The 27,802-nt window shown below is 34.0% G+C and overlaps 3 protein-coding genes across 8 annotated transcripts in view; 2 read left to right on the forward strand and 1 right to left on the reverse strand.

The window, feature by feature from the left end:
• Nucleotides 1-248: 248 nt before the first annotated feature.
• The window catches only part of LOC116166431 (nephrin-like), a 45,480-nt gene continuing 17,926 nt past the window's right edge, over nt 249-27,802 (forward strand). Inside the window, exons 1-5 of the mRNA XM_031481386.1 lie at nt 249-435; nt 8,640-8,784; nt 8,863-9,071; nt 9,157-9,270; nt 9,326-9,529. Coding sequence (XP_031337246.1) covers nt 249-435; nt 8,640-8,784; nt 8,863-9,071; nt 9,157-9,270; nt 9,326-9,529 — 859 coding nt within the window. The remainder of the gene's footprint in view (nt 436-8,639; nt 8,785-8,862; nt 9,072-9,156; nt 9,271-9,325; nt 9,530-27,802) is intronic.
• On the reverse strand, nt 13,144-17,859 carry LOC116174201. 3 transcript variants are annotated; one of them, XM_031492080.1, is made up of 10 exons: nt 17,754-17,859; nt 14,923-15,143; nt 14,671-14,874; nt 14,242-14,322; nt 14,138-14,191; nt 13,999-14,088; nt 13,868-13,936; nt 13,594-13,820; nt 13,384-13,543; nt 13,144-13,335 (listed from the first exon to the last, which is right to left on the reverse strand). In XM_031492080.1, exons 2-10 carry the CDS (start codon nt 15,125-15,127, stop codon nt 13,217-13,219), a joined length of 1,209 nt encoding a protein of 402 aa, XP_031347940.1. In that variant the 5' UTR covers nt 15,128-15,143; nt 17,754-17,859; the 3' UTR covers nt 13,144-13,216. The 3 variants fall into 3 exon arrangements, with proteins under 3 accessions (XP_031347940.1, XP_031347950.1, XP_031347956.1); XM_031492090.1 differs by having other exon boundaries at nt 14,923-15,146; nt 17,754-17,846; XM_031492096.1 differs by lacking the exon at nt 17,754-17,859 and adding an exon at nt 17,335-17,348 and having other exon boundaries at nt 14,923-15,146.
• LOC116174173 lies at nt 19,076-26,936 on the forward strand. 4 transcript variants are annotated; one of them, XM_031492046.1, is made up of 6 exons: nt 19,076-19,662; nt 21,159-21,295; nt 21,839-22,478; nt 22,532-22,713; nt 23,067-23,229; nt 23,374-26,936. In XM_031492046.1, the coding sequence occupies exon 6, from the start codon at nt 23,909-23,911 to the stop codon at nt 26,384-26,386; it is 2,478 nt and encodes an 825-aa protein (XP_031347906.1). In that variant the 5' UTR covers nt 19,076-19,662; nt 21,159-21,295; nt 21,839-22,478; nt 22,532-22,713; nt 23,067-23,229; nt 23,374-23,908; the 3' UTR covers nt 26,387-26,936. The 4 variants fall into 3 exon arrangements, with proteins under 4 accessions (XP_031347906.1, XP_031347928.1, XP_031347913.1 ...); XM_031492053.1 differs by lacking the exon at nt 21,159-21,295; XM_031492062.1 differs by lacking the exons at nt 21,159-21,295; nt 21,839-22,478; nt 22,532-22,713.

Raw genomic sequence — 27,802 nt, forward strand, 5'->3', positions numbered from 1 at the left:
AAACCGCGCAGGCGGCTAATTTTTGGACTGAGGTATAGGTTAAGACCTCTTCCACAATTACATAATTTTTTTAGGTACTTTATCGAACAAAGAAAATTTTTGATTGAGCTTCGTTAAATGTCATATTTTAAAAAAATTTCAAATGGCACCCCCCTAAACAAATTATACCTCTGTGTAGCCAAAACTGCAAATTTTCCACTGATATAAACAAAACCGCACATTCCATAAGAAAATTTCAAAGAAAAACCATGTCGAAACGCCAATTTAGCCCACTCGAGATCATAGCTTACAACGAAGTGCTGGGAGTGTTAGTTACGTACGCGGACGATGTCAAAATAGTGGTGGTGGACACGGGTCTAAGTGAAGCGTTAGTGAAAGTGGGGCATACTGCAACCAATATACAAACTTGGTTTGGGGGGAATGGGTTTAAAGTTGGTGAGACACAAACCCAAGGGTGCATTGATATCTGGACGTAGAAAGCTTACACCGGGCGATGTAGAGGTGGACGGGGCTCGCATCCTTGAAAAAGAAGCATTGAGATACTAGGCGTAAGGTTCATAGAACTTGTAGATAAAGTCTGTCTGCGATAACAGGGTTGCATAATTTCCTAGTAGAGCACTCATAAAAATATCCGTGGAATTTTACCCTTAAAATAAAAGGCAATTGGGCTACCCCTTATATTAAAGTACTTACAGTAGCCCCCACCCTGTATAGCCTAACGGCAAGATTAGAAGTTGTTCGGCGATACTGCATTACGCTAAAAAAATTGCATCTCAAATAGAATATGTTTGTTTTATTCTAGTACTAAATATTTTTCGGGCATTATTAAAATCATTCAATAACTAATTCATTCGTCGTATACGGTTAACCCGACCATAGGTAGAGGGTTGAAAATTTAAATCTGCCGATATGTGACAATTAAAAACACATTACTGACCAATTTTGTTTTTGACTAAGCCTCTTACGTTTCTAAAGCAATATTACATTAAAAACATTTACCGTTTATGTAAATATCATTACTGCTCGCACCCCATATATTATTTATTGAGTTAAGGGTACTAAAATTGTTTGATTGGTAATGTTTGCAAATTAGAGCGATTAGTCGAACCTTTATTTTTAGTTATTTTAGCTTAATTCCGCCTTCATTATTAATTGAAATGTGAATAATGCAACATTTCGACAGTTCCAGCTTTCATCGATTAACAGAGGATATAAACCACCTTGTTTATTTAAATTTTAATGTAGATATTATCAATACGCACATGTCGTGCTTCTATTTATAGAGGGATCGAAATAAAATATAGAAAACAATCAATCGAGTCACAGCATAATAGACTAGAAATGGGAAGACAAATCGCGTTTCTTTTCTGAAGCTTTATTTTTCTCTCGTGCACCACTGTCGTCCTAAAAACGTAGTGAATGGTTCGATTAGTGAAGCCAAAACTTTTTGAAAGGGTTATTATCGAACAAGCGAACGTTTTAACGGCAAGTTTAAATTCCACAATATATTATGTTTAAGGACTAAAATATACAAAGGTAAACAGATATGAACGCTGTAGGGCCCTTAAGTAACGCGTCTACAGGATTTACATATCGTGCCAAATACAATTTCCATAACGTTTAGACCGAAACGGGAAACACCTTTAAAGTGAACAACCTTTTGATATATACGTTGCGGTAACTTCCGAAGGAAATATAAGTAACTCGCACTAAGTTGTTTGTGTAAGAGGTTGATCGAGTTTGAGATATTTTCATCGCAATATAAAACTGTTGCAAATTTCAAAAGTAAGCACAATTTGCCGAAGGAAAACCTACATTGTGAACTTCGTGGCACAAAGCGCGGAGATCGATTGCCTTAGATAACTAAAGGATAGGTGAAATGATGGTGGTCGATAACCCCATAATAAATAAGATTTATCTAGTATCAACGTGTCCACGGAGCCATGGTTCCTCTGGGATTTGGTCACTGAGCTTCCACTTTAGGACACGTGTTCTATATATCGTGATTTAATTCAAGATATGTAGCTTTGTTCTGCACTCTGAAGGATTTTCCAGGTTTTCACGTAGATTAAGTCACTATTTTATCTTACGTCGGAATATCGCATTCACTGTTTCATTTGAATGCGTACAGAAAGGAAACCATTTTCGAATTGTCGCTTTTTAAAAGACCTTCATATTTGGAAAATATGGAGTAAAATGAAAGATGACGTTGATTAATGACGGTAGCAAAGACTCTCTTCACATTGGTTGTTTGTCGGCACTTAGGAATGAATCCAATTTAGCGATTAGTTTTGAGGTTACGTTCATCATTGCGTCCGCTTCATTAGCTACATTTACTTAAAGAAATAGTAATCTATTAAGATTTAGGTTACAAACAGTGGGTGTGACTTAGTCTTGAAACCTAAGTGTCTCGCCCCGATTTCATCAATTTATTGTCTTTAATAGATGAACGTCTAAAGTGCAGTTAATCTGGTAAATGAATTCTCCTAAATGCCGCAAATTCCTGCTGACATTGTTAGAAATTGTTGTCTACATTAGCGAATGAAAATCGCTGTTTACTTGTTTATTAAGCTTAGAAAGTATATAACAGTAATTTTAATCGCTTAAACAAAACAAGGGGAAAATTAAATGTCCCTTTGCCATTTATGGAGCACTTAACAAATCAGACGGAGTAAATTCAGCAAACAATAAGAACGGTAACAATTACAAGCTGACAAAGAACGCATTTTGTTAGCGATTAGAGCTTTTTATAGGCGTCGGAATATAAATTTATTATTCCGCTTCATTCTTAATGCAATGCTACATTGTGAACGAACTTTGAGACTATGCAGCACGAAAACGACCATCTAATATGTTACACACCCTTGTCGCCTGGATGCATAACAAAACGATTTCCCAAGTGGTTACATTATTAGTTTTTTTGTGAAATTTATGATAACGACCGACAGCGCTTCGCGAAAAACTAGGATATTTGCTCTTATACTTTCGGTATGCTCTAACAATCTCCTTATAATTTTTTGAAAATCTAGGAGATAGTATACGACGCGAACCGAGGACCGTATGTATTTATGTAAATTAGAAACATAAATTACGGTTGACAATTAAAAATAATAGATCTACGAGCGAGTCTTTTACTTTTCCATCTTCGGATCGTGGGAAAATTTATCTTATTCATGTTTTTAATGTTCCACCGTTGAAATGAAATATGAAGTAAATATCGCATGTGATTGTTTTATAAATTGAAGCGTCACAGGACAAAGGAAAATAAATAACCAGTAACCTTAAAGCGTACTAAGCTGGAAAAATATAAAAGCTCAGAGAAATTAATTTAACAGTTAGGAAAGCAGGTGCTGTCAATTTATTGAGGGTTATAATATTTGAAGTCATCATGAGACGTCGGTCAAATTATTGGTTGTCATTTTTGTCGGAGATCAGAACAAGGTATTTGTATTGCAGAGTTTAATGGTATGCGGTTACTACACCACCCACAAAACACCTGCCAGCTACCTCAAAACAAATCAAAATTGATACTTCAAATTTTATAATCTCGCCTCGTACACGTCCATATGCAATAATAAAAATTCCAATATTGATTAATGACTTCAATTTGAAGACTCGGTGGCCTCGACAAACTTCCGAACAGAAGAATTTATTACACAACTTTGGATTAACACCTCATAATATAAATAAATATAAATAACATGAACTCTATCTGGGTCGCACTGTGAATTCGAAAAACACACTATGTATTGACAATGACAAAAATTCAATCCGAAACACAATGAAACAAAATTAAAACAAAATCTCTGAAAGAACAAGAGCTTATAACTTGTTTGGACGTATTACCTCGCAGTCAGGCGGTCGACAATTAAACAACTTTTAGTATATTTTCAATTCCTCGCCGAGAAATTTCCTGTCTGGTACATATCTCCCCAGGTAAATTGTGATATAAATTCGATGATGTGATAGTGTGTCGGAAAGTGCAAAAGAAGAGGATGTTGTCTACTATCTACTATTTATGTTAACATGTTACGTTCACTTTGGGTAAAAATAACAAGATTACCGTGAGAAACACACGGTAAGCTCAGGAAAAAACCGCAAAAAGTGAAAAATGATTTGGGATATTCAAAAGTGACTCGGGGGGGTCCATTTTGCATTTCCATACAAGAAAAAAACGACATCTACTGCTCCCACTTGCTCCTATCAGTTTAAGCTCGCACGACTCATTTCTCGTTCATTGAAATTATTGTCGTCTCCATTTCTGTCAGCCAACCAGCCGTTCCCAACAATGTGAAACAAGTTATCGTGCAGTAGTTTCCTATCGTTGAAGCTAATACCCACTAAGCAAAATTAGCGTACTAAGATCTGCAATATTACAAATAATTTCTCGGTAAACCCATACTTTAAATTAAGACATTATTTGGGACGGATTGGACACGACTGATGACCCATTATCGTGATGGTGATGTTTTATGCGAACTCTTTAGATGTGTGCACGATTTTATAACTGTGTTGATTAGCACTTGATGTGGAAAATTGGCCGTGACTTACAAAAACATCGTAAATAGAGTGTAGTATTAGTCGTAAAAGTGTAACTATTTGCAAAGATAAATCATTTATGACACACCTAAATGTATATTGCAATGTTGTTAATTAGTATTTACTTACCTACATCACACATTGAATGTTCTTGTAAGATGAATATTTGGGAATGTATGATTAAGTAATTTGCTTAACAACGTTTCGACTACTACAGAAATTTCCTTAATTGATAATTATGCACGTTCGCGAAATACTCTATTTACCATACCCGCAACTTATTATGGCTAAATTAATATACGAAAATCCGTATAGGAATTATTAACGTATTTCCTCATACATATTAATTATGCCTTTGTAGCTAATTAAACATCTAATCTGCGGATGAAATTCTCTTTTAATAGGTAATTGTTTCGAGTACTTCACAAGATTAACTTTAATACAATAGGTTCGTTACAGAATAATCCGACAAATATCTATTAGTTGCAGCTGATAGGATCGTATCCTAAAGTGCGTACTGTCCGTTAAGTTCAAGTAAAAGCTATTCGCTAACTTTGTAAATCGATCCTTTCAATATTCTAAGGAGATTTTGGTTCTACCCATTACATAAACAACAAATGATTGTACTTTAGTAACTACTTTGGAGATATTATGTAATAGTATATAGTAGAACATTTTATCTTCTCTAATGCAATCTAACTTAGGAGTTCAAAGCGTTAAATTTAATATTTTCTTATCAGATTATCAATTAAAGTTACACATTTTGGAATATGTATTAAATAAAATAACAATTATTAATTGTTATTATTAATCCGTTCTTTATTGGCAGAAGTTAAAGGATTACAATAACGTAGTTAATGCTGAAAGCACGACAAAAGCTAATACTTTAACTTTCAACATACACAACCAAGAAAAAACAAAATAACAATATAAACCTTACCTTAATATCCGACGGAAGTTTACATCGCACAACAGAACACAAAAAAAAACAATGCTTTGATAAAAACGTCGAAACACTGCAAATTTTGTATGAAGGATAATGAATTCTTATTTATAAAAACGGAACGTACAAAAGTAGCACGGCGAAAAAACCCTAAGAAAAACGAAAGTATAAAAATATTAAAAGAATAAGACATCTTACTTTGGCAAAAATTACTGCAGCAAAAGTCCAAAGATTGGTTTAGCAAATCATCTAGCACAAACAAAAGGTATTTCATAAGGATAACATTGTATCACTCAAAAATCCACACCGGAAAGTACTTTAGATGCAATCAAACGTTAAACGCTGGGAGATTTGCAAACCCGCCAACAGCAATCGTGCCCTGGTTATCCTGGAACAGAAAAAATTTAAAATAAGTATAACTTTATTTTACGTATAATTATTAAATGGAGTAGAATTGGTCCTCTTGCATGTGCCCCCGTCCTGGTTGCTGGTACGGCCCACCGCCGCTGTAGATCGTTTAAAGCCCGCCACACGAACATGGTGGGTACTGGAGAACAAGAGAGGGTTGCTGCGGTGGCACTGGCGGACTCGAGGGAACTTCCAGTTCTTTTGGGCGTGATTGGTCCTCGTCATCTTGCGCATTGTTTTCGCTGTAATGGAACCCAAATGAGGTGACGTTAAATTTCATGGAATTCTCTCCATTTTCGTTGTCCGGCCAAGAACTGCCGTGGTTTTTGGAATTTTCAAAAACTAATTCCAGATTGGTCATTTTCATGTTAAAAAACCCCCAGATACCAAATTTCGTCGAAATCAAATTTTTTTTCGTACCCCCAAATAGGGCGCCCTTTCGTGGTAGGAATTTTGAAAAAAATTTTTCAAAATCGGATAGGGCATACCCGAAAACCTATTCAAAGACGTGCTACCCATCTTGGTAACTCATGGTTGCTGAGAAAAAAATTAACGAAGAAATCCAAATTTCACCAATTTTTTGGGGGTGGCTCCCAAACGAAACGCGTTGGACCCTCGGTTTATTTGGAAACAGTGCTTGTCTTGATCCCCTCTATCACCCAATTTTTTTTACATGCGGTCATGTAACACCCTGTATAGATTACATAATAATAGAAAGAGAAAACAGAGATCTAATTAAGGATGTGAAGGTTAAAAGAGGATACGAATTGGGAAGTGATCACTTTTTTATGATAACCAAAACTGAACGGAAAAATGGTATAGAAAAATGTTCAGCGAGGGAGGAGGAAGAGTAGAGAAGCAATTAAGACATATATCCTAAAGACTAAAGGAAAAAGAAGTGGCCAAAGTGAAGAAGAAGTAAAGAGAAGAATATTAAATATCAAGGAAGCAATAGAAAATAAAGGGACAGAAAGGTTGTGGGTCATATTCAAAAACATACTTATTGAAGCAGCCAAAAATACATATGGAATATACAAAGAAAATAGAAACAAGAAACAAAAGGCATGGTGGACGGAAGAAATTAAGCAGCAAGTAAGAGTGAAGAAGACAAAATTGCAACAGCACCTGAATAATAGAGCAGAGCAGAATGTAAATTATGAAGAACAGAAGGAGCAAAGAATAAAAGTGAAAACATTAGTAAGAGAAGCCAAACAAAGATCATGGGGGGACTTCGGAGTCAGAACAGCACATAAAACCAAACATTATTCTTCAAAGTTTAAAAAGTTTCAAAAATAATAAGACAGATATCATAGGAATAAAAGATGAGAAAGGGGATGTTCTAAGAACGGAAAAAAAAGTGATGGAGCGATTGAAGCAATACTTCCAAAAGCTGCTCGTATTTGATGGAGAATGCGCAACAGAAAGGGTACAAGATGAAGGAAAAATAAGTCTAATAGAAGAAGCAAGGAAGCAGGAAAGCGGCGAAATAATAATGGACCAATTATTAGAAATGATAAAGGAATTAAAAAATGGCAAAGCACCAGGGGATGACAATTACTACAGAAATGGTTAAATGTATGGGGGAAATTGGACTAATCCTACCAATCTTTAAGAACGGAGATGCGATGGTCTGCAGTATACCTTATTGAGCAGTAGCAGTAGAATGAGGGCTAGATCAAAAACCAACTATTTAGCGTTCCACCGGGTACACCAAGAAATAGAATTTGGGAAGCTCTGAAAGAGAAAAATGCATGTACCGAAATACCAGAAATAAAGTGATAAGTAAGAATACGGAGTCCAAGGTATTCCATACAAAAGGAGGAAGCCTAAGCCTATTATTATTTATTATGTTCATGGACCAACTAATGAAAAATGTAAAACTAAGAACAAAACCACTATATATAGGATGTATAAATCTATAGAAAACGTAGAAATTGGATGTGAATCATGGTACCAACGGAGAGAGAAAGAGCAAAATGAGAGCAGCTGAGATGAAATACTTAAGGAGAGTGAAGGGACTAACCAGAAGAGACCGGAGGGAGGAAATAAGGAGAGAACTGAAGATAGAATCTGTAAAAGAATTAATCGAACTAAGGCAACTGGGATGGTGGGGGCATTTGCTAAGGATCGACAGCATTCCACAAACCAAAAAGATCTGGAAAGCAAAAACAATAGGCAAGCAGAAAAGAGTAAAACCAAAACAAGCATAGGAACAAGTAATTGAGAAGATATTAAGCAAGAGAGGAAAAACGCGGACGGAGGCGAAAGGGGTGGCAGAAGACTGAGAAAACTGGAAAAGGTTTATAAGGAACCTGAACGTACTGACATAAATGGAAATAGAATCTAAATAAAATATGGAACGTAGACATCCTTACACCCTTATGGGTAAATAAGGAAATGACCTGACCTCATTTATTTAAATGGAACATCCTATATATTTTAACCTGTAGAGATACCATATTAAAATTAAATTTTAGTGCCATATTTTCGAAAAAAGAATTTAAAAAATGAGTTATACTCATGATCGCCCGTTCCTTTCAACTGTAAATTACTGTTGTTCGTAAGCGAATACCATGTATCAGTTGCCTATATCACGAATTCCCACACGTACAAAGTGTAGTTATAACAATAAACTCAATTGAAATAATTTACGTGGTTTCATGTTAAATATAGGTACACACGTAAACCTTGGTTAATTAATTTTGGGGTACTCGTACCTAATTATTCTAATAAGAAATCTTTGTTACAGTCCAGACGGTGTACGCAGTAGAAGCCGTGAAGGGTGGCGTCGCCAAATTGCCTTGTGATATAACACCATCTGTTCCAAATGATAAAATGCAAATTGTAATATGGTACAAAGAAGGAAGTGCACGGAAACCGTCGCCTATTTACACGTAAGTAATATTCTAAACATTCGCCCGATTCGGTACCTCATTTACTTAAGAGAGCAGCTAAGGGGTGTGTTTTAACAGATTTGATTCTCGAGATAAACCACTAGAACAGGGTAAACATTGGGCCGACGAATCAATTTTAGGCGGCCGAGCTTTTTTTAGACACAATGAACATCCGTCCAAATTAACTATTGACATCGTTAAAGATGCAGACGCTGGAGTGTACTTGTGCAGAGTTGATTTTCAGCGGACGCCTACGAGAAATGCGAAAGTCAACCTGACTATTATCAGTAAGTCGAAATAAATGTTGATATAAATCCCGACATTCCTTCTCATGTGTTCTTATTCGCGTGATATAACTGTATTTCATTTCAGTTCCCCCTGAAAAATTAAGAATTTTAGATGAGAGAGGGATGCATATGTCTCATTACGTTCTTGGTCCTTATAATGAAGGCGTTTCTGCCAACATAACATGTGTGGCAACAGGAGGTAAGTGTAGACTGAACGAAGTCGATAGGTCTACCATTTGCTTGGTAAATTTAAGGACGCCCTCCTCCGAAAGTTACTTGGTGGCTAGATAATGCCTTGTTAGACGATTCATGCGAATATCTTTCCGAAAAACGTGTTAGGAATATTTTGCATTTGGAGCGACTTCAAAGGAGACACCTGCACTCAGTTTTTACGTGCCAAGCTTCAAATAACAATCTCATAACGCCTATCACCAGTTCAGTAACGCTTGATATGAATTGTAAGTAACCAAACATTTTTATTTCAAACCCACATAATCTCACGTTCAGTTTCAATTGAAAATCGAACACATTTTAACAAGTTTAACGTGTGCATTTTCATAAGGGATTTTCATTTAGTATTTAATTCTCTAAATCCATCGTCTATGTTAGCGTTGTTAATGTTGTCAATAAGGATGAAATCAATTGTCGTTTATTGATCAATTGGCATAGCAAAACGAGTTAAATGCTTCGTTTATTGTTAAGCAGCTTAATAAATTAACTTGGCTTTTGTGCAATTTAATTTATGGACACATTACCAGACTTGACGGTTTGGATATAATGGGGACATTGCCTACCTGCAACGTTTAAACATTTCAATGTTTTTAAAATTGAAAAATGGAGAAGGGTTCCATTGTCTTTCACATTATAGACAAATTCAATTCCGTATTAAATAATGGCACATACGAAAATTTGTACCTAATGTCAGTCGTGACAGAGGTGATAAGTTTTCGATATGCCAATATTGTGGTTTCTGGACATTTTGAAACATACAGACCCCAAAAAAGTGATTTTTAGCTTGACGTCTGTGTGTGTATGTGGTTCGTTTTTGTGAACACGATAACTAAAAAACCACTGAACCGATTTGGACGAAATTTGGGGTGCATATAGAGTATGGGGAATTGAAAACGTCCTATTTTGGTTTTGATCCGTAACCATCTTCATGGTTGTTGAGGGTGTCAAAAGTTTAAAAGATTCATAACGGCTTGAAACAATTTTTTTTAAATTTTTTCGCATACACTGGCCAAAATGGCTTAAAAAACTGTACAAAAAAGTTTATTACAATTTTTTTGTGAGTTCCTCTGTTTTTGAGAAGTTTTGAATTGAAAATTTGCATTTTTCTCTAAAAGTAAGCATCAAAGTGAAAAATATTAATTACAAAAAAGATGTGTCTTAATGAGATGTACAAAAAAAGCTTCTACACTTTTTGCCTCGGGGTCAAAATAAAGGCGCTAGAGGGCATTTTCTAAATATTATACTATGACCAAAGATCATTGCAATGACTCTATTAAAAGTAGTCGGAAAGTCAAGTCAGGAGTTTACCTGACTAGTAGTTTTTTTGGTAAAACAAAGCAAGGAATTAGACAATAAGTTTGGGCGCTACAAGTATAGGTAAACGGGTTATGTAAAATATTTACTGAAATGTAATTGATATAATTATAGTAGGGGAGCTAACACGAAATCCACTGAACGAGAATGATCAAAATTTTAACCGATGGTGTTCCATTTTGCCCTATCAGAGTATGCTAAAATCGATCGTCTGCCGCCTCAGGTCATGAATGAAGCTGATTTTTTTTACAGATTGATGATAGGTACTACTAATGACATAACGGTGTTTCGTTTTTAAATTTTTTCTCTAATTACAAGATTATCTTATTATCTTAACATTATAAGATATCTTATAATTAGAGAAAAAATTTAAAAAAGAAACACTCTCATAGTCATTGGCTGTACCTATCATTAGTCTGTAAAAAAAAATCAGCTTCATTCTTCCAACGGTAACCTAGTTATATCCGTAGAAAGTTCGTGAAAAACCGACTAAGAATTGTTTTTTTACGGAGTTATCAAATGTGCGCGATTTTTTTAAATATTTTTTTAAGAGCTATTATCAACGTTTTCATTTGGTGTATAACTTATTTTCTCGAAAAACAACCTTTCAGAATTGGTAGCACAAGAAGTACCCGCAGCGCCTTAAGTCGTATGACCTGAGGCGGCAGACGATCGATTTTAGCATACTCTGATAGGGCAAAATGGAACTCCATCGGTTAAAATTTTGATCATTCTCGTTCAGTGGATTTCGTGCTAGCTCCCCTACTATTAGGTATAAGGTGAGATGGATTGTATTAGAAAGCAAGCGTAATAGGTGGAATCAGTATATCTCATCCTTAACCCCTTAATACCTGTCAAAAAATGAAAGTCTCAGCTGGAAAATATCAAACTCACTTACATATATTAATGAAGTTGATGGGCGCTTATGTGAACACCCAACTGAAATAGCAGAATCCCTAGCAACACAGAGAGTGTTAGTAGATCTGAAAATTATAATAATGTGTTCTTACGTACAAAGGTAGATAGAGAAATTGACATACATTTTAGTACCGACTACAAGTTACCTTTCTCTATGGTGAATTGGATAGTCCAGTCAAATTAGCTCCAAAAGTAGTCTGGATTCGGGTGTTGTCACTTTACTCAATGAGACCAAGTGCGCCCTATGTAAAAAACTCCGCTGAATCCGAAAATCATAGTACCCGTGGCCGGAAACTGCTGGAACATATTGTTATAAACAAAAAACGAAGAAAACCTGGTAATAAATACAATGTCGTCTTTTTTCGCATTTGACTTCAATTATTTCGATAGCTATTATTGACCTCATTTTAAATCAATTTGTTTGGAATCGAATTTTTATAAGATATGGTTTGTAGTGAACGTTTATTTTCAAATGTTATTGTGTTTTACCGAAAAATATAAAAAAAGGAATCCAGAAAATTAACAATCTGTTTTTACTAAGTAAAATACATAAGATCTTTTTGAAATTCCGTATTTGGTCACTTTTTTTGATGACAAAACAATACTACATCCGGATCACCATGGGTGTCATAGTCATTGATTAATTAAATAAAGAAATTTAAAAAAAACGATGCTTTGTTTTTCACACTGGGTGACTCTCAGAGCGGTTAGTGAACCCTAAAACATCCTTTTTCAACAATTGTGCCGATGATTCTTGCAAATCGACGAACGGTTTTTTCCAAAATACAACAAGAAATATACATCTGTAATAGGCGAATGGAAAGTTCTTCGAAATAACTACGTCCAAATCTGATTAAAAGTTCACGAGAAATCAGCTTTTGACTTTGGGCTTGTTTTCGAAACAACCGAAAATGATTTTGCAAATCGGGTCGCATCGAACGATTCATTAAAGCATTCATAAAGCATTTATGCTTCTATTTGACCAAAATGTATTATGCCAAGGGCCATATTATAGAGCTACCTTTCTTGCCCGGGTAGCTCAGTCGGTAGAGCATTGGACTTTTTTTGTTATATTTCGAGAGTTATTCCATTTGTTAGTTAACTACGCTCTGGGAGTCACCTAGTTTGAAAGACCAAGCATAGTTTTGTAAATTTTATTCAATTATGCAATTACTATAAAACCTACGGTAATTGGGTTTGTCATATTGTATTGTTATCAAAAGAAGCGACGAAATACGGATTTTCAAAAAGGTCGGAAGAATTTTACTTAGTAATAACAAATTTAAAAATTTTCGGGATTTATTTCCATTAAAAAAATAACATTTGAAAATGAACGTTCCATCCCAAGTAGCACATGTACATCCAATGGATATCAAATGTATATCCTCATCTTGGACAAGGGACGTACATCGAATGTCCAAAGGTCGACTTTTGATAGTTCAATGGATGTACATCGGATGTCCAAATGTTACTACTCTGTACATCCACTGTTCATCCAGCAGCGCCATCCAATGGATGTCCATTTAGGTGCTGTATGTAAATCCAGTGTACATCCATTAATTTACTCTATACACTTCCAGTGGACATCCATTAATAGAATGCAAATTAGTAATAGTTTTATGCAATATGTATATTCAAAACTGAAAAATAATACACAAAAAAGAAACGTGATTTATATTCTTTCAATTGATATTTTTTTTTGATGTGGATCTTTCTTTAGCGCAGCGGAGCCATTTCTTTAGGCATTCTTCGATTTCCTTGACCGTTATCTGTTGAAAATCGGGACTTCTTTTTGCACTCTCTTAAACGGCAATTATTATTAAACAATAAAATATTCCATTCAACTTACCAATGACCATTTGGCATGTTGTGAGTTTTGAAAAACTATCCTTATTTCTCAGACCACAGTAACTGTAGTGTGATGCTAAGGAATCAGTCACAAATCTGGAGATCACCCTTTTTATAAAATCGTATATATTGCGCCCCCCAATGATAGACATTTCCTTCACCTAGACAAGAGATTATAATAATTTATGAATTTATAAGACCATTGCCTTACAGTGGACTGAAATTTTTCGTCAATTTTAAGATATTCCTCCAAATCTGCTAATTCTGGATGGGTATTGGCAGGTAGATGAACCTCTACAAAAATAGAGGATGTTGGTGGATTATTCTCCACTTGTTGACTTTTAATTGTTCGAATTTCTTCAAACAAATCTGACATCATCCCTTTTAGTAAATGTTGTTGGCGTAATATTTCCTTCTGAAGCTTTATACAAGCACAACCTAAAACATTTACACATTTAATAAATAATAGATGTATCTTTTAATACCTTCGAGATCTCTAGTAGATGAGGTTCCCATGCATTCCTTCCTTGTTGAAGTCCTGTCATTTGGAAATCCTAAAATGTATGAATTTTATTGCCTTCATTGCCGCCAACAAAAATTAGAAAAAGTCAAATACCTTTGTCTACTGCCACAGACTTCCTTCCTTTGTTTGTAGGAGTGATCGGTTGATCTTGGTTTAAATTATTCCTTGTGACATTTGAACAACCTTAAAAATACAAAGCTATAAAAAAAAATTAGTGGTGCTATTCCTGTACTTGATAACTTGTTTGGTCCAATGAGTTCATCTGTGGGATCCTCGTTTCGAAAATCTGAACACAACACCATGTGAAGATAAGAAGCAATTAAAATACTTACATACATTCATCTACTGCAGTGGACATTACTTCACTCTCAGAGCTACACGATTCTCTGCTGCTGTTTGGAACCTTTTGTAGTGGACCTACAAAAATTAACAAATAACATATTTTGAATGAAAACAATACGTTGGGTCTGTCCAAAATAAACTTTAAATACTTTTCTATCTAAAACAACTTTATTTCTCCGTTTTAGACACATACCTTACTGCAATTGTTCATAGATCTCCAAAAAAATTCTTGAAGGCAAAATGCATAAATAAGTATATATAATTATATAGATAGTAATAAAATTATAAAAAACTATTTTGAATTCATGAACAAGAAATGATGTTCATATGTGAAAATCTTAGATGCAATACAATTTGGTAATGACATTGATGTAATCATTTGTTGTGTTTAAAATTATTAAATATGCAAGTAACTATATTTACCTTTTTTCAATTTAGGAGCGTTATTCAACGTAGTAGGGGGTGTGTCACAGGAGCCATCCCTTGAATCTTCATCATCGGATGATATTATCTTTTTCTTATGTAGTTTTCTATTTTTCTTTGCGGTAGTGTCCGAATCGGAAGCAAGATCAACGATATAATTTTTTTTTGCCTTAGTGACTTTCATTCTAGCTAAATCATATGAATCTAAAACAAAGCGTAAAGTACATAAGCAACTGTACCTTAACCGTTTACCAAAGCAGTTATTGTTGTAATGGAATACTTTATATATTGGCCAATCTTCAGTAGGAGCAGTGTGATTTTTGAGAGCCAATAGTAAGCCTTCCCTTGTAAAGCTGGTTGGAGGCCAGTAACACATTTTGTTTTCCAAAACCCAACTATTCGGTACCGCCTCTACCGTTTGGTCCTTCAGGAATTTTACCACTCTCCAAGTCGACATGGTGTAACCAGTTTATCTTCTTACACAAAAACATTTAGTAACATTGTTTTTTTTTTACAAAATTGACGTGAATATAAATTTAATGATTTATTTCACTATGAAGTATCGGAATGACCGCAACTTGATTACCGGAAGTATTAACAACAAAATATTTTAAAGAAATTTCATTTATACTCCACATCTGAAGCTCGGAAAGATTTGAACATAAATAAATTTTAAATGTTGAAGAAGGACATGGGGCTTCATAAAGATCCTTTAAATCGTTATATTTTCTTCCAATTATAACCAAATGACTATCATTAGTGGTTGCAATATTTTCCACTGCTATGACTGCACCATCCTTCAATCCACAACAACTGTTCCCAGTTGATAACTTAATACTATAGTTTTCACATACTAGCTGTTGATATTGTGGAGAACGACTTCCAGGAAGTAAAGGACCATCTTGATGTTCTTTACACGCAATTATCGAAGTATGAGATAATGGAGCACCAGGAGCATGTCGTGTTTGTTCAGTTATTCTGTTAATAATTTGCTCTAAAGGTTTGTAACTATTTCTCAATAAACTTTTTATTCCATATAATTGATTCTCAAATGGGAAACTACTAAAATTATCAACGGGTCCGAATTTTTCAACATCACTTGCAAGATGAAGCAGATTATGTATATTATGTGATACATGTTGTTTTCCATATAACGAAATAAAGCTTTCCACAAAGTACTCTAGCAATGATTGTGCATATCCTAAATACATTTCGGAATACTTTTTACTTGAAAGGATTGTTATTGCAACATGTAAAGTAATAAAATTCAAATACATATCTGCATTAAGAATGGATTTAGACAAAACTGGTCCTGTATACAGAAGAAATTGACGATACTCAGTTGCCTTCCATCGTCGTACTTCATCTAGTGATCGAGGTTTTCGAGCAAACTCGATTGGGGTGTTATTAATGTTTCGAACTAGCATGCAAGATAATTTTTTTGTGTCACGAGATGACAGTTTTGATGGAGGTCTGGCAGCCCCACACCACAAAAACAATAGTTTACGCATCACTCCCAAGCAAACCAAATGCATATAATCTAGCGGTATATCTCTTATCATGTCAATATTCGGTATTAATTCCAAAACCGATGTACCAAGATGATGAGGGGAGTCTGATTTTGCTATAAACTCTTCATGGGTTCGCAGTTTTGTGTTATGTTCTGGAGGGAAACATACCCTGTTATTACGATACACACCGTGAATATTACATTTAGAACAAGATTTATATCCCGTATGTCCATTAGTATATGTACAAAATGCTTTTGCCGGAACGTCAAAAATAAATGCTTTAATTTTAAAATTATACACATGGCCATTATATGATACACCATCACTAGTTAAACTCACAGCATCATCAACGAACTCTTTAAGAAATAAATTTGCATTGTCTGGTTTTCCATTTCCATGATAAATACCAATTACCTCGACATGATTACGATTTTGAAAAAGAGTGCATAATATGGGATAAAACTGACTTGTTGTACTTTTACTTATAGGTAACCCATCAATATTAACACAAATTTCGACTGATTCTAAATTACAACTAAATTTATAATTAAACAGAAGTCTCTCTACACAGTACAATAGTCCAAAATGATAATAATGTCCTGGTGCAACTACTTTCGTAGTAATCTGTTTGGGGGTCTTTAATAATGTGCGCCCATCCAATGGCAAATCTGCAATATCGCCACGTTTCATAACATGCAATAAATCAGATAAAGCACTGATAGTAATTTTATGTTTGAGGGCCCATTCTCGTAATTCTGTTTTCCAACTGAATATATTACTGGCAACTTTAGAGGATCTCGCAGGTTCATTAACACTTGGATCGTTGAAAAAAAATCATCATCTGAACTCTCAAGCATGTCGTTTACTACATATGGACTATCATCAGTAGAATCGCTTACATCTAGTGTAGTAGGAATTGACGATGCATATTCAATTTGATGTGAATTTCCACTAGATCCAGCTACTGCTTCTTCGGAGGCCATTTCTACTGAAACCGCAGCCATTTCTCTAGCTTTTCTATACAGTTGTTTCCGAATTTTGGGCATTTTTTGTACCTGTATTTACGTTTCCCATTAAATTAATTTCCTGTTAATCATTACCTTTATTGGTTTTTGAAATTGGCTTCGAAGTAAAAGGAGAACAAACTATGTACCTGCCATGAATCTCTAACGCTCCATTCACACAGTATGGTTCCACCGTACGGAGGGACTTCAGTGCACTACTACAACGCCGTTTGACGAGGACAGCGCCCATACAGGGCAGACGGCACCTGCTTCGCGGCGAGGAGCAGCTGCCGTATCTGTGTGAAAAATCCCATGCTTTTCTTCGTGCCACTATTGATTGCAGTGTGCTCCGTACGGTTTCGTCCCGTGCGGTGAAAACTGTACGGTGTGAAAGGAGCGTAAATCTGAATTCAAATTCACATTCGATAGACAATATAAAACACATACCGTCATCATTCACTTTTTTATGCAAGAATGTAAACATAAAATAAATAGCATATTAGGTTATGTAAACAAAATTTCCATAAATTGCCAAAAATTTGGGACTTAAATCTAGGTAGGTACTTACCGTGTAAAGTATAACGAGCAGAAGTAAAATATAGTCTATTAAATTTATTATAAACACCCACAACGGCATAAATAAAAGTTTAAACACGATGCGTATTATAGGTTTATGTTATACCATAATTTGCGCGCGGGCGCTAACGTCACACTTCCCTCGCAACCTTCAAATCTTCCTAGTAATTGAATTGTAGCATTATCTCTGCTCTATGAAAGAAATTTTATATTATTTTTTTGGTTGAAGTATTTGTAATTTAAATGTATGGTATATCTCGCCGATTTTTTCATTGTAAAAATCAGGACGTCCACTGTATAAACAATGGACATATGCATAATGGTGGTCCGTTTTTAATCCATTTTCGAATGACTCATGTACGTCCAGATTACGTCCATGGACGTAAGGACTTAAAAAGGATAAAAAATGGACGTTCATAGTACACAACGTGTTGCCTGGGATGCCATCTGTAGCTGATAGAAAATTTGACTCTTAGCAAATTCATTTCTATTCATTTTTCCGCTCAGAGCAAGAGAGATAATTGAAGTCCAATGCTAACAGAAACGACATATTGCCATTTTTTTTACGTTTTTTGTTTATAACAACATGTTCCGGGAGTTTCCGGTCAGGGGGGCTATGATTTTTGGATTCAGCGGATTTTTTACATAGAATAGACTTGGTTTCTTGTCACTTGTCACTACAAAACCATTTAGGGATTTCCAAGAAAACAGTTGTCATTACAGTAAAATTGTATCATGTTGGTAATATACTGTTTGAAATTAAATTCGAATTAGTGATGGGATAACTCGAGTGAAAAACTACTCGAGAACTCGATTATTAAAATAACCGACATCACTCGATTATTAGAAACGAGTACTCGAGTTCTGATCTTGTCGAGTGTTTCGCTCATTTTAGGGAATTCGACTTGATAAATAAATTCATTAATTCAATTCAGTTGCATTCAGTAGATGAGTAATTGTGAGAACATTCAATAAGCAAACACGTGTTTTTTCTTCGATCACGTTTACCTTTACAATAATCGTTGATTGACAAATGAATATTCTCGTTGAAATCGCTTTCCCAACAGTTTAAACTAAAATGATTACGGTACAGCAAAAGAACGTCTTCATTTATTATTATATAAAACGAACAACAAATCAAAGTGGGAAAATAAACAAAAAAAAAACAACAGTTATTCATTATTCAAGCTTGATTCTAACATGCATTTAAAAATATTATTTCGTCTAGATGTTTAGGTAACAGTTTGTTCCGCCGTAAATTAGTCAATTGCCCAGCTTTCGAAAAAACTCTTTCCGAAGGCACAGATGTACTACACTGAAAAAATAGGTACCCTTAAAGCAAAGTCACCGGTTCTCTTGATTACAAATTATTACAAGCAAGAGAAATAATCTGTCAAGAATAGATTTTTTTTTGCTACAAATGAAATGTCCTTGATTAAAAAAAAACCCTTTCTCTTGAAATTGACCCTAGGCTCTCTTGAACGTTAATTACTAATAACAAATGCCATGGGTTTTTGTTCAAAACTGCTGAAGTGTTTGTATATTTCAGCAATTTAAACAAAATCTGTGTTTCTTTATTCAAGTAACAAGATCTTGTATGTTGTGAATATTCTGAGAATTCTCTCCCATGCTCGAAACTTGCAACTACCGCACATTGCAATCCGTATTACGTATGTATTCATATTCACATGCAACGTGTTAGCTGCCCTTGCTCTTACTTTATTTTATTACTTTTTATAGCTACTAATGCTACTATAGTATTATTACGCGCATTTTTAAAGCCGAAAGTGATTTTTTTCATTTATTGACACTGACGTGTATGTTATATCAGTGCGGTATGGAAAATGTAAAAATCTTTTTAAGTAAATGGAAATTAATCCATTTATTTAACGTTTTTGAAGGTAAGTTACTCTGCACTTGTCTTTATACTTAGGTCATGTGTAGGTATATGTACTTTGTTGATGATATTTATGTAGATTTGTTACGTATCTTTGATGCATGTCCTGTTATTTGTATTATTTATAACTATTTAAAATGGCCACGTCTTTTCCTTTGGCAACGAAAAAGAGGTACGCTGACCGTATCACATCTCTCAAGCTAAGCTCTTGGTATCTTCAGGCAAAAGATTTAAATTAACCCAAGACGTTCAACTCTCCCTTTAAAATAAAATGCCCCTGTGTCAAGTAATGCCGCTTTTATATAAAATGTATATACTTTTGGATGGAAACTATCGTTTTTCTTTCTTAGATGTTGAGTTTTTCATGCTAATTTTTTCAATAGGACTTGTAGTTACCTAAATGATTCATAATTTGGAAGGAATGTTGGTCATTTAATCAACCGATTTTATTTTTTTAATCGGTGCATTAGCTACAAAGAAATCGAGATTTAAAACCGGTTTAAACTTCCGAATCGAATAATACCTATGTGTATACAGGGTGCCCAATATGTATGGAAAATAGTATATATCTCGGTAAATACCCATTTTATAGAAACATTTTCGATAAAAAAGTTGTTTAATATTTTACTTCCCGTAATGAAACATTATTCAGTTATTTTTATTTCAGAAAACAATTGAGTTTTTTTTAAATAGCAATGTAGGTACTTCTTTATTAGGCTTATTTGAGAGAGATTTCTTTTCTCTTTTCTATGACGTAACATGTTAGCTTCGCTATGCAAGAAAATTTTCCAAAAAATTAAAAAACTTAAGTATAATAAGGTACATTAATAACACTAATAGATATCCTACATAAAAATGAAACAAATTAATGTGTACGTATCTTATTAAACCTTAAAGACCAAACTAAATTAATTTCTTATACTATCAAGAGTGGTAAAATTTTACGTTATTGAAAGGAGAAAAATAATCTATCAAATGAGCCTAATGAAAGGGTATATAGCTATTTAAAAAAATTATAAGTGCAGATATTCGTTATCATTTGTTTACTAAAATTAAAAAAATATTCTTTTAATGGAAAATAAAGTGTTAAACAACTTTTATATACACATTTTTTAGTTAGTCGATAATTACCGAGACATATACTATATTCCATACATAATGGGCACCCTGTATATTGATTTACATATTCAGATTTTATAAAAGATTTACATAAAAACATGGTTAGTTTATATCAGTTTAGAAGCTTGTAGAGAAGGGATGGAATGGCCTTTTGGCTTTTTATTGATGTCCCTAAATAAAGATTATGGTCGTTGTCTCTTGTTAGAGCTCAGGTATAACCTGGTTAACTAATCGCACGGAATAAAATCAAGTAACGATTAGTATCTGTCTGTATGTCCTTCGTCTATAGTCAAATCCGGTCCTATTTTTTTTTAATTTATTATTATTATTATTATTGTGATAAATTTGTTCTTGGATTTTATTAAATTTAGAATTTTTTAGAGCAGAATATTGACGACCCTTTGTTAATAAAACACTTGACTAACGACCAAATCCGATTATTGGCTCCTAATATTGGAGATCAAATTAAGCTGCAACAAGGAATCAAAAGCCTTAGCTCAGATCAGGTCGAGGATCAGGTAATAAAAACTGTGAGAACGTGTAATTGTACCTATTTTTGTTGTCGACAAGTAAACGAAAGGAAACTATTTGTCATGTCATGTGGCATTTTTAATTCTATTCATTTGTGGAAGTTAGCCATACGCTTCCTTTGATTTTAAGCTAAATAGTTCCGTACCGTAACACGCACCGCGCATGCGAAACGTCTATATTTGAATTCTCCACTACAATTTCGCAATGTGAACTCGGTTTAATCATGATTGGCAGTGGTTAGGATAGTACTTGGTTTGCACCCAGGCAGTTCGGGTTCGATTTTTTGTACACAATCAATTTTTTATCTTTTTTTAAAAAATGCGTACCACGAGGCGTACCCAATTCAGCGAGATTGGCTGCTAGGTTTAAGATAATCTTCTCAAATTTTTTGAAAAACAAAGTTTTATACAAAAAAAAACTGCAGGCATGCTCAGTGTATGAGAGGTATGGGGCCATTCAGACAATCGTTTTCTTTTGTGAGGCATTGTCGCCAACATAAATTCCTACATTGAATTTATGATTTTTTATAGAATGATGAACCACCAGAAAAGAAACAAAGAGTGGAATTGCATGACGAAAGTTATGACACAACACTCACAGACAACATTCCTATCATATTTTTGGAAAATAATTTTGAAGCACTTGCTAGGCCGTCTACTTCAAACGCAGTAGAGGCCATTTACGATACAATTAGCCAGACGTCAGACACAGTCACTGTCACAGACACATCGACAGCTTCCTCTTGCACTGTGTATGAGAGAAAATCAGATATTCAAATGTCAGCCCTCAATAACTTTGATCTTGAAAAATTTTTAAAAAACGATATTTTGGGGGAGGCACTGCTTGTCAAAGGAACCAAACTAAATGCTTTCAACAACGGAGACCGGGACCGACTATGTGAACTGCTTATAAAACATCTTCTAAATGAGCACAAAAAACTCAGTATAGAAGATTTCGCAATATTATCAAAAAAAATTACAAATGTTTTTCCAAGAGAACAGGCTGCCACTTATTATGTGGCACCCATTCCAAAAAAAATGTCAGGTAATAAAATACATGAAAAAGCTCGGGGTAAGCTGGTCGACAAGCAAAGGAACTTGCTGTATATGGTAAAAAAACTTAAAAGCCCTAAAACAAACGAGATAGAAGCAGACGAATCCTATCATCAAGGTATATAGTAGAGTAATGTCACAATTCTTGTAAAGTTCAAACGTGATTTTTAGAAGTAATTGATCAGGAGGCAAAAGACAGTGAAATTTGGTTGCGACGAAACACCCAGCCGCAATGCGAAGTGTTACAACACTGGAAGCAATCCTATCTTGCTAGAAGAAATACGCAATTTCAAACTATTGCGCAATTTTTGGAACAGTGGCCAATTTTAAGATCTCCAATTGCCCCTGATCTGGTAAGTTCTTTACCTTGTCCACATTAGATCAACGAATTGCACGTATATTTTTTTAAATTGTATTAGTATGTTGAGGAATAGCGATTGATTTTGTTATGTTCGTGTATCCGTCTGTAAGTCCCGTCATTCTGCTAGATAACTGTAAGGGAATTTTTGAGATTTGTTTTCTGCAACAGACAGTTATGGACTAAATCCCAGACGAGTTCGTTAATCATTCAAATCGTTTGTGAGATTAACGGGAACTCGGTATACTATGGTTACCTACACATGCTTACAGGGGTTTAAATTACATTTCTTCTTTAAAAAAACTGTTGTTACGAGTTAGTTAGTCATACTATGCTTTTAATTTTCAGATTAATTATGACTTCGCGCAAGTGCACAAAGTTCCCGAGAATTTTGACCTACAGACTGAATTTCAAAATTTGTTTGAGGCTGTACTAACGCAGAGAAAATCATCGTTAAGTCCTGCTGATAATACTATTTTGCAGCTGCTAGATACCGATGATATAACTTCTGGTAAGCATGGACGATTGATATAGCTACTTTTTTTTGTAAGAGGTACAATAATTTGATTGAACAACAACTGAATCGATTTGCAAATCAATTTTAAAAAGACGTTTACCGGTTTACGGTATATTTGATTGCGTATTTTTGTTATAGATTCACGAAGAGCGATCCAACTGTATTTGCTGGCATCACTAGTGCCTCCAAAAGGGAGAACCAAAGTAAAGAAGCTTCACTGGAAGCCCTCTATTACTGAAGCAAGGGAAGGTGTTTTCGTGCATGTTTTAACACCAGGCGACATTGAACAGGCAAAAAAACAAAAAATTAATTCAATGTACTCTAAAGGTCTCACTGTGCAGCCTTATTTTATAATCATTGGACCAAGCCTTAATAACATTTCCCAAACTCTTGTTATAATTAATCAAAATACATATCAATGCAATTCCATTCTTGAAGCATTGGACTTCTGTTTTAAATCGTACATTGTTTTGGATGCAAAATATCCATTTCAATCGCAGCACTTATGGTATCTAATCCAGTGGATTGTTTATAAATATAGAGCAGCGACAGATCCAAAAATACTTTTTATCAATGATCTCGTAAATTCGTAAATAATAGTACATATTACGTTTTTGCTCTTAGTTTTGACTGATTTGTATAGCATGTTAAAACGGAACTATATTTGGTATTAATGCGAACCCAAGGCACAATAATGGAATCTTCACAAGGATATATATGCTTTAAATGTAAAGAAAATTTTTTTTCCCATAAAAACCTAATCAAACACATAAAAATATCTCATTTTTTTTTGACTGAGTACCGTTGTGAACAATTATACTGTTTCCGGTCTTACAAAGATCTGAATGGCTTGCGAAAACATTTTCAATCTCAACATGATAATCTTCCAGTGGAAAGTCTTTCAAAGAACACACAAGCTGTCAGTAAGACAACAAATATCTCAAGTGTGACTGATCATTTATCTGATTTAGCTAATTTTCATTCAGGTAGTTCAGAAACTACTTCTACTTCTGTACCAGCAGCTCCCCAAAATTATGATTTAAATAATGAAACAAATATTAGATCTTTTATTACTAACTATATGTGTACTCTTTATAGTAATACCTCAGTAAATAGAAGTGTTGTGCAATTCGTAATTGAAAACACAAAAATATTAATTGACAAAATTCTCACACACATTTTTGAAAATTTCTCAGAAGCCAATGTTACTACAGCAAAAGAAAATCTACGTTATACAATAAAAAATATTCTTTGTCTTTTCGAAACTACAAATTCTGAACATCAGAGACTGAAACTTTTAGAAAAATGTGAATCCTTTATTAAACCCTTTCCATTTACTATAGGAATCACAACTTGTTTGAATAGAATTGATACTTCAGAGGAAGCAACATTATCGGTTCGCGAAGCACGCGGACAAAAAGTGTGTATTCGTACGGTTCTCAAAAAATTCTTAGAATTACCAAATGTTTTAAACAAAATAGATTACTTTGTTCAATCACAGGAAGAAATTTCTTCTGAAATAGTTAGTATATTCCAAGGAGAGCTGTGGAAGTCTTTAAAGTCACGTTTCATAAACAAGAAGGTATTTCCTATTTATATATTTTTTGATGATTTTGAACCAATTAATCCATTAGGCTCTAGAGCTGGCATTTACAAAATAGGAGGTGTGTATCTATCCTTAGCTTGTATCCCTTTTGAATTCGCTTCCTTAATTGAAAATATTTTCTTAGTTCAATTATTTTATTCCAGTGATAGGGCTAGACATGGAAATAAAAAAATATTTGAAAGTCTCATTGACGATTTAATTTTTTTGGAACGTGAAGGAATTTACGTGGATAGACCTGACGGCATACAGGAAAAAATTTATTTCACTCTATTTCTTATATTGGGTGATAATTTAGGCTTAAACAGCATATTGGGATTTAATGAAAGTTTCAATTCCGATCATTTTTGCAGAATATGTTTAGCCACAAAGCAAATGTCGCAGGTAGAAGTCGATCAATCAAAATTTATTTTGCGAAGCAAAGAAACTTATAATTCTCATAGCACTAATTTTTCACATGGGGTAAAAGAATCCTGCATTTGGAATGTATTACCAAATTTTCACGTAACAAACAATATTTGCTGTGATATGATGCACGATGTTCTGGAGGGTATTCTAAGGTACGATATGGCTTTCGTTATCAATTCGCTTATTAGAAAAAAATATTTTAGTCTTGATCATTTAAATGAACGAATAAAATTTTTTAAGTTTTCTAAGGCAGATGCAGGTAATCCTATGCCTCAAATTAAGTCGGACCATTTAAAGAAAAACCATATAGTGATGAGTGCATCTGAAATACTTTCCTTAACAGTATATTTTAGTTTTCTTGTGGGGGATTTAGTGCCCCCAGAAGATGAAATATGGATATTTTATATTATAACGGTACAAATTTTAGAAATGATGTTAAATAGGGTGTTCACCACTCAATCTATAGCATACTTAAGTATTTTAATTGAGGAACATCATACAATGTTTATTGAACTATTTAAACAACACTTGAGACCTAAGTACCACATACTGTTGCATTATCCTTCGGTTATTAGAATGATTGGCCCTCCCCGACACTACTGGTCAATGAGGTTTGAAGGATTTCACAAGCTTTTAAAAAGTACAGCTAACAATACAGCCAGTCGCAAGAATTTGTTGGTTACTTTGAGTATCAAACAACAGTTAAGATTATCTTCTAGATTGGCCAACAAAAAGGGATTAGAGTGTGAAAAGAGATGTGGACCATGTAGTACTGTGAACACAAGTCATACTTTTAAAAACAAATTTAGCAATAAAGCTGTTTCTGTGCCTTGGGTAAACATTAACCATGTTTTGTTTAAGAAGGGTTTCTTTCTCAGTATTAGTGACGATAGTGATGAGACTGATGGTTTAGTTACTTTTGGCAAAATAATAGATATTATTATTGAATCAGAGTCTATATTTTTTTTATTGTCAATTTATGTTACTGTTGGATTTAGCACTCATTTTCAAGCTTATGAGGTATCGAAACTAAGTAAGAACACATTAATAATTCATCCTTTTCAGTCTTTGCAAAATAACAATGTTTATAACAATCGTGTATTGGGCGACGGTCGTAGTTTTATTTCTATGATAAAATAAAAGCATAACTAAATTAATTACCAATTAATATATTAGTTGGCCTAAAATATTTGTGTACATTTTGCGAGAGTCCACTACATTAAGTACAAATTTTCATTTCTGTTTCGTAGTTTGTGCAATTGCTTATTTTAATTACCTTCAGTTTATTTTTTAAAAAGGCTGTTGATTGGAGTTACCTTAGACTGTGTGATTTTTTTTTTATTTGTTTAGGGTGAGATAATACCTAAAACCATGTAAGATAAATTAGGTTGTTTTATTCTTTATGAGAATTATTTTATTGATTTTTGTTGCTATAGTAAGTTAGCTTTTATTATAAACATTATATTATTTACTTATTATTAAAACAAATAAATTTTTTCATTCATAGTGGTCCGCTTCTTATTTATCAATATGGGATGGCAATGCATAGCCTAGGGTAATACAATAGGGAATAATTTTGAAAAACGTCTGTGTAATGTTTAGTTATAAAAAATTTTTGCCGCTACAATTATTACGTACCTATGAGCAGCAGGTGTCCTGAAATAAACATTTTAACTTTGAAACCGCTAGAAAAGAGAAACATTTAAGATTAGAGAGTTCTAAATGAATTCGTAATTGTTTTTGGATCCAATAAAAATTACTTTTCAATCAAGAACAGAAACTTTTTGATAAATAAATACATGACTGAAATCAAAATCTGGGTACTGTTATTTCAAAAATCATATGATTTTAAACGAAAAGCAGGAGCTTTTGGCTGAATCGGTAAATGTTTCTTCAACTAAAACCATTTACTATTGGACAAAGAAAAGCTTATACTGTAGGTAAGTTCTAACACGTTTACAATAAGTGCTGTTGCTTTTTTGGTAAATGAAAAAGTTCTTCTGCCAAAAAACAAGTTTATTGAGTCAAAAACGTTTATCTCGAAGAAAGTTATTTAGCTGCTTGCACCAGGAAATATTTCATATATGGTTTTTGGGATAAGATTGTTAACCATTGAGAGAATGAAAAATTTACTTCGTTGTAGTGAAATGTTTCTTCAAGCAAAAGCATTTACTATTCGGCAAAGAAAGAATTATACTGTATGTAAGTTCTAACACTTTACAATAAGTGTTGTTGCTTTTCTGGTAAATAACAACGTTCTTGAGCCAAAAATCGAGTTTCTTAAATCAAAAACGTGAATCTTCAAGAAAGTTATTCAGTTGTTTGCACCAAGAAATATTTCGTATATAGGTTTTGGGGTAAGATTGTTAACCATTAAAAGAATGAAAAATTCACTTGCTTGCACTAATTTTAGTAAACTTATACAAAGAAGGTTGATGCTTTGTACCAAGAAACATTGCTCTTGGACCTATTCAAAAGCTCCAGTTTTTTTAGTCAAAGCCATAATCATTTCGTTTAAGAGTTTCTTTTTTTCAGTGTAGGAATGCACAAATATTT

This window comes from Photinus pyralis, unplaced genomic scaffold (assembly GCF_008802855.1).
Source record: "Photinus pyralis isolate 1611_PpyrPB1 unplaced genomic scaffold, Ppyr1.3 Ppyr1.4_LG1, whole genome shotgun sequence".
Taxonomy (NCBI): Eukaryota; Metazoa; Arthropoda; class Insecta; order Coleoptera; family Lampyridae; genus Photinus; species Photinus pyralis.

What these genes read in the sequence shown, in the direction of transcription:
- LOC116174201 (XM_031492080.1), bottom strand. Translation starts at nt 15,127, where the DNA reads ATGTCGACTTGGAGAGTGGTAAAATTCCTGAAGGACCAAACGGTAGAG. An exon ending in ACGAAAAATTTCAGTCCACT is followed by an intron (nt 13,544 to 13,593) that starts GTAAGGCAATGG and finishes TCTCTTGTCTAG; the next exon opens with GTGAAGGAAATGTCTATCAT. An exon ending in AACATGCCAAATGGTCATTG is followed by an intron (nt 13,336 to 13,383) that starts GTAAGTTGAATG and finishes TTGCCGTTTAAG; the next exon opens with AGAGTGCAAAAAGAAGTCCC.
- LOC116174173 (XM_031492046.1), top strand. Translation starts at nt 23,909, where the DNA reads ATGCGAACCCAAGGCACAATAATGGAATCTTCACAAGGATATATATGC.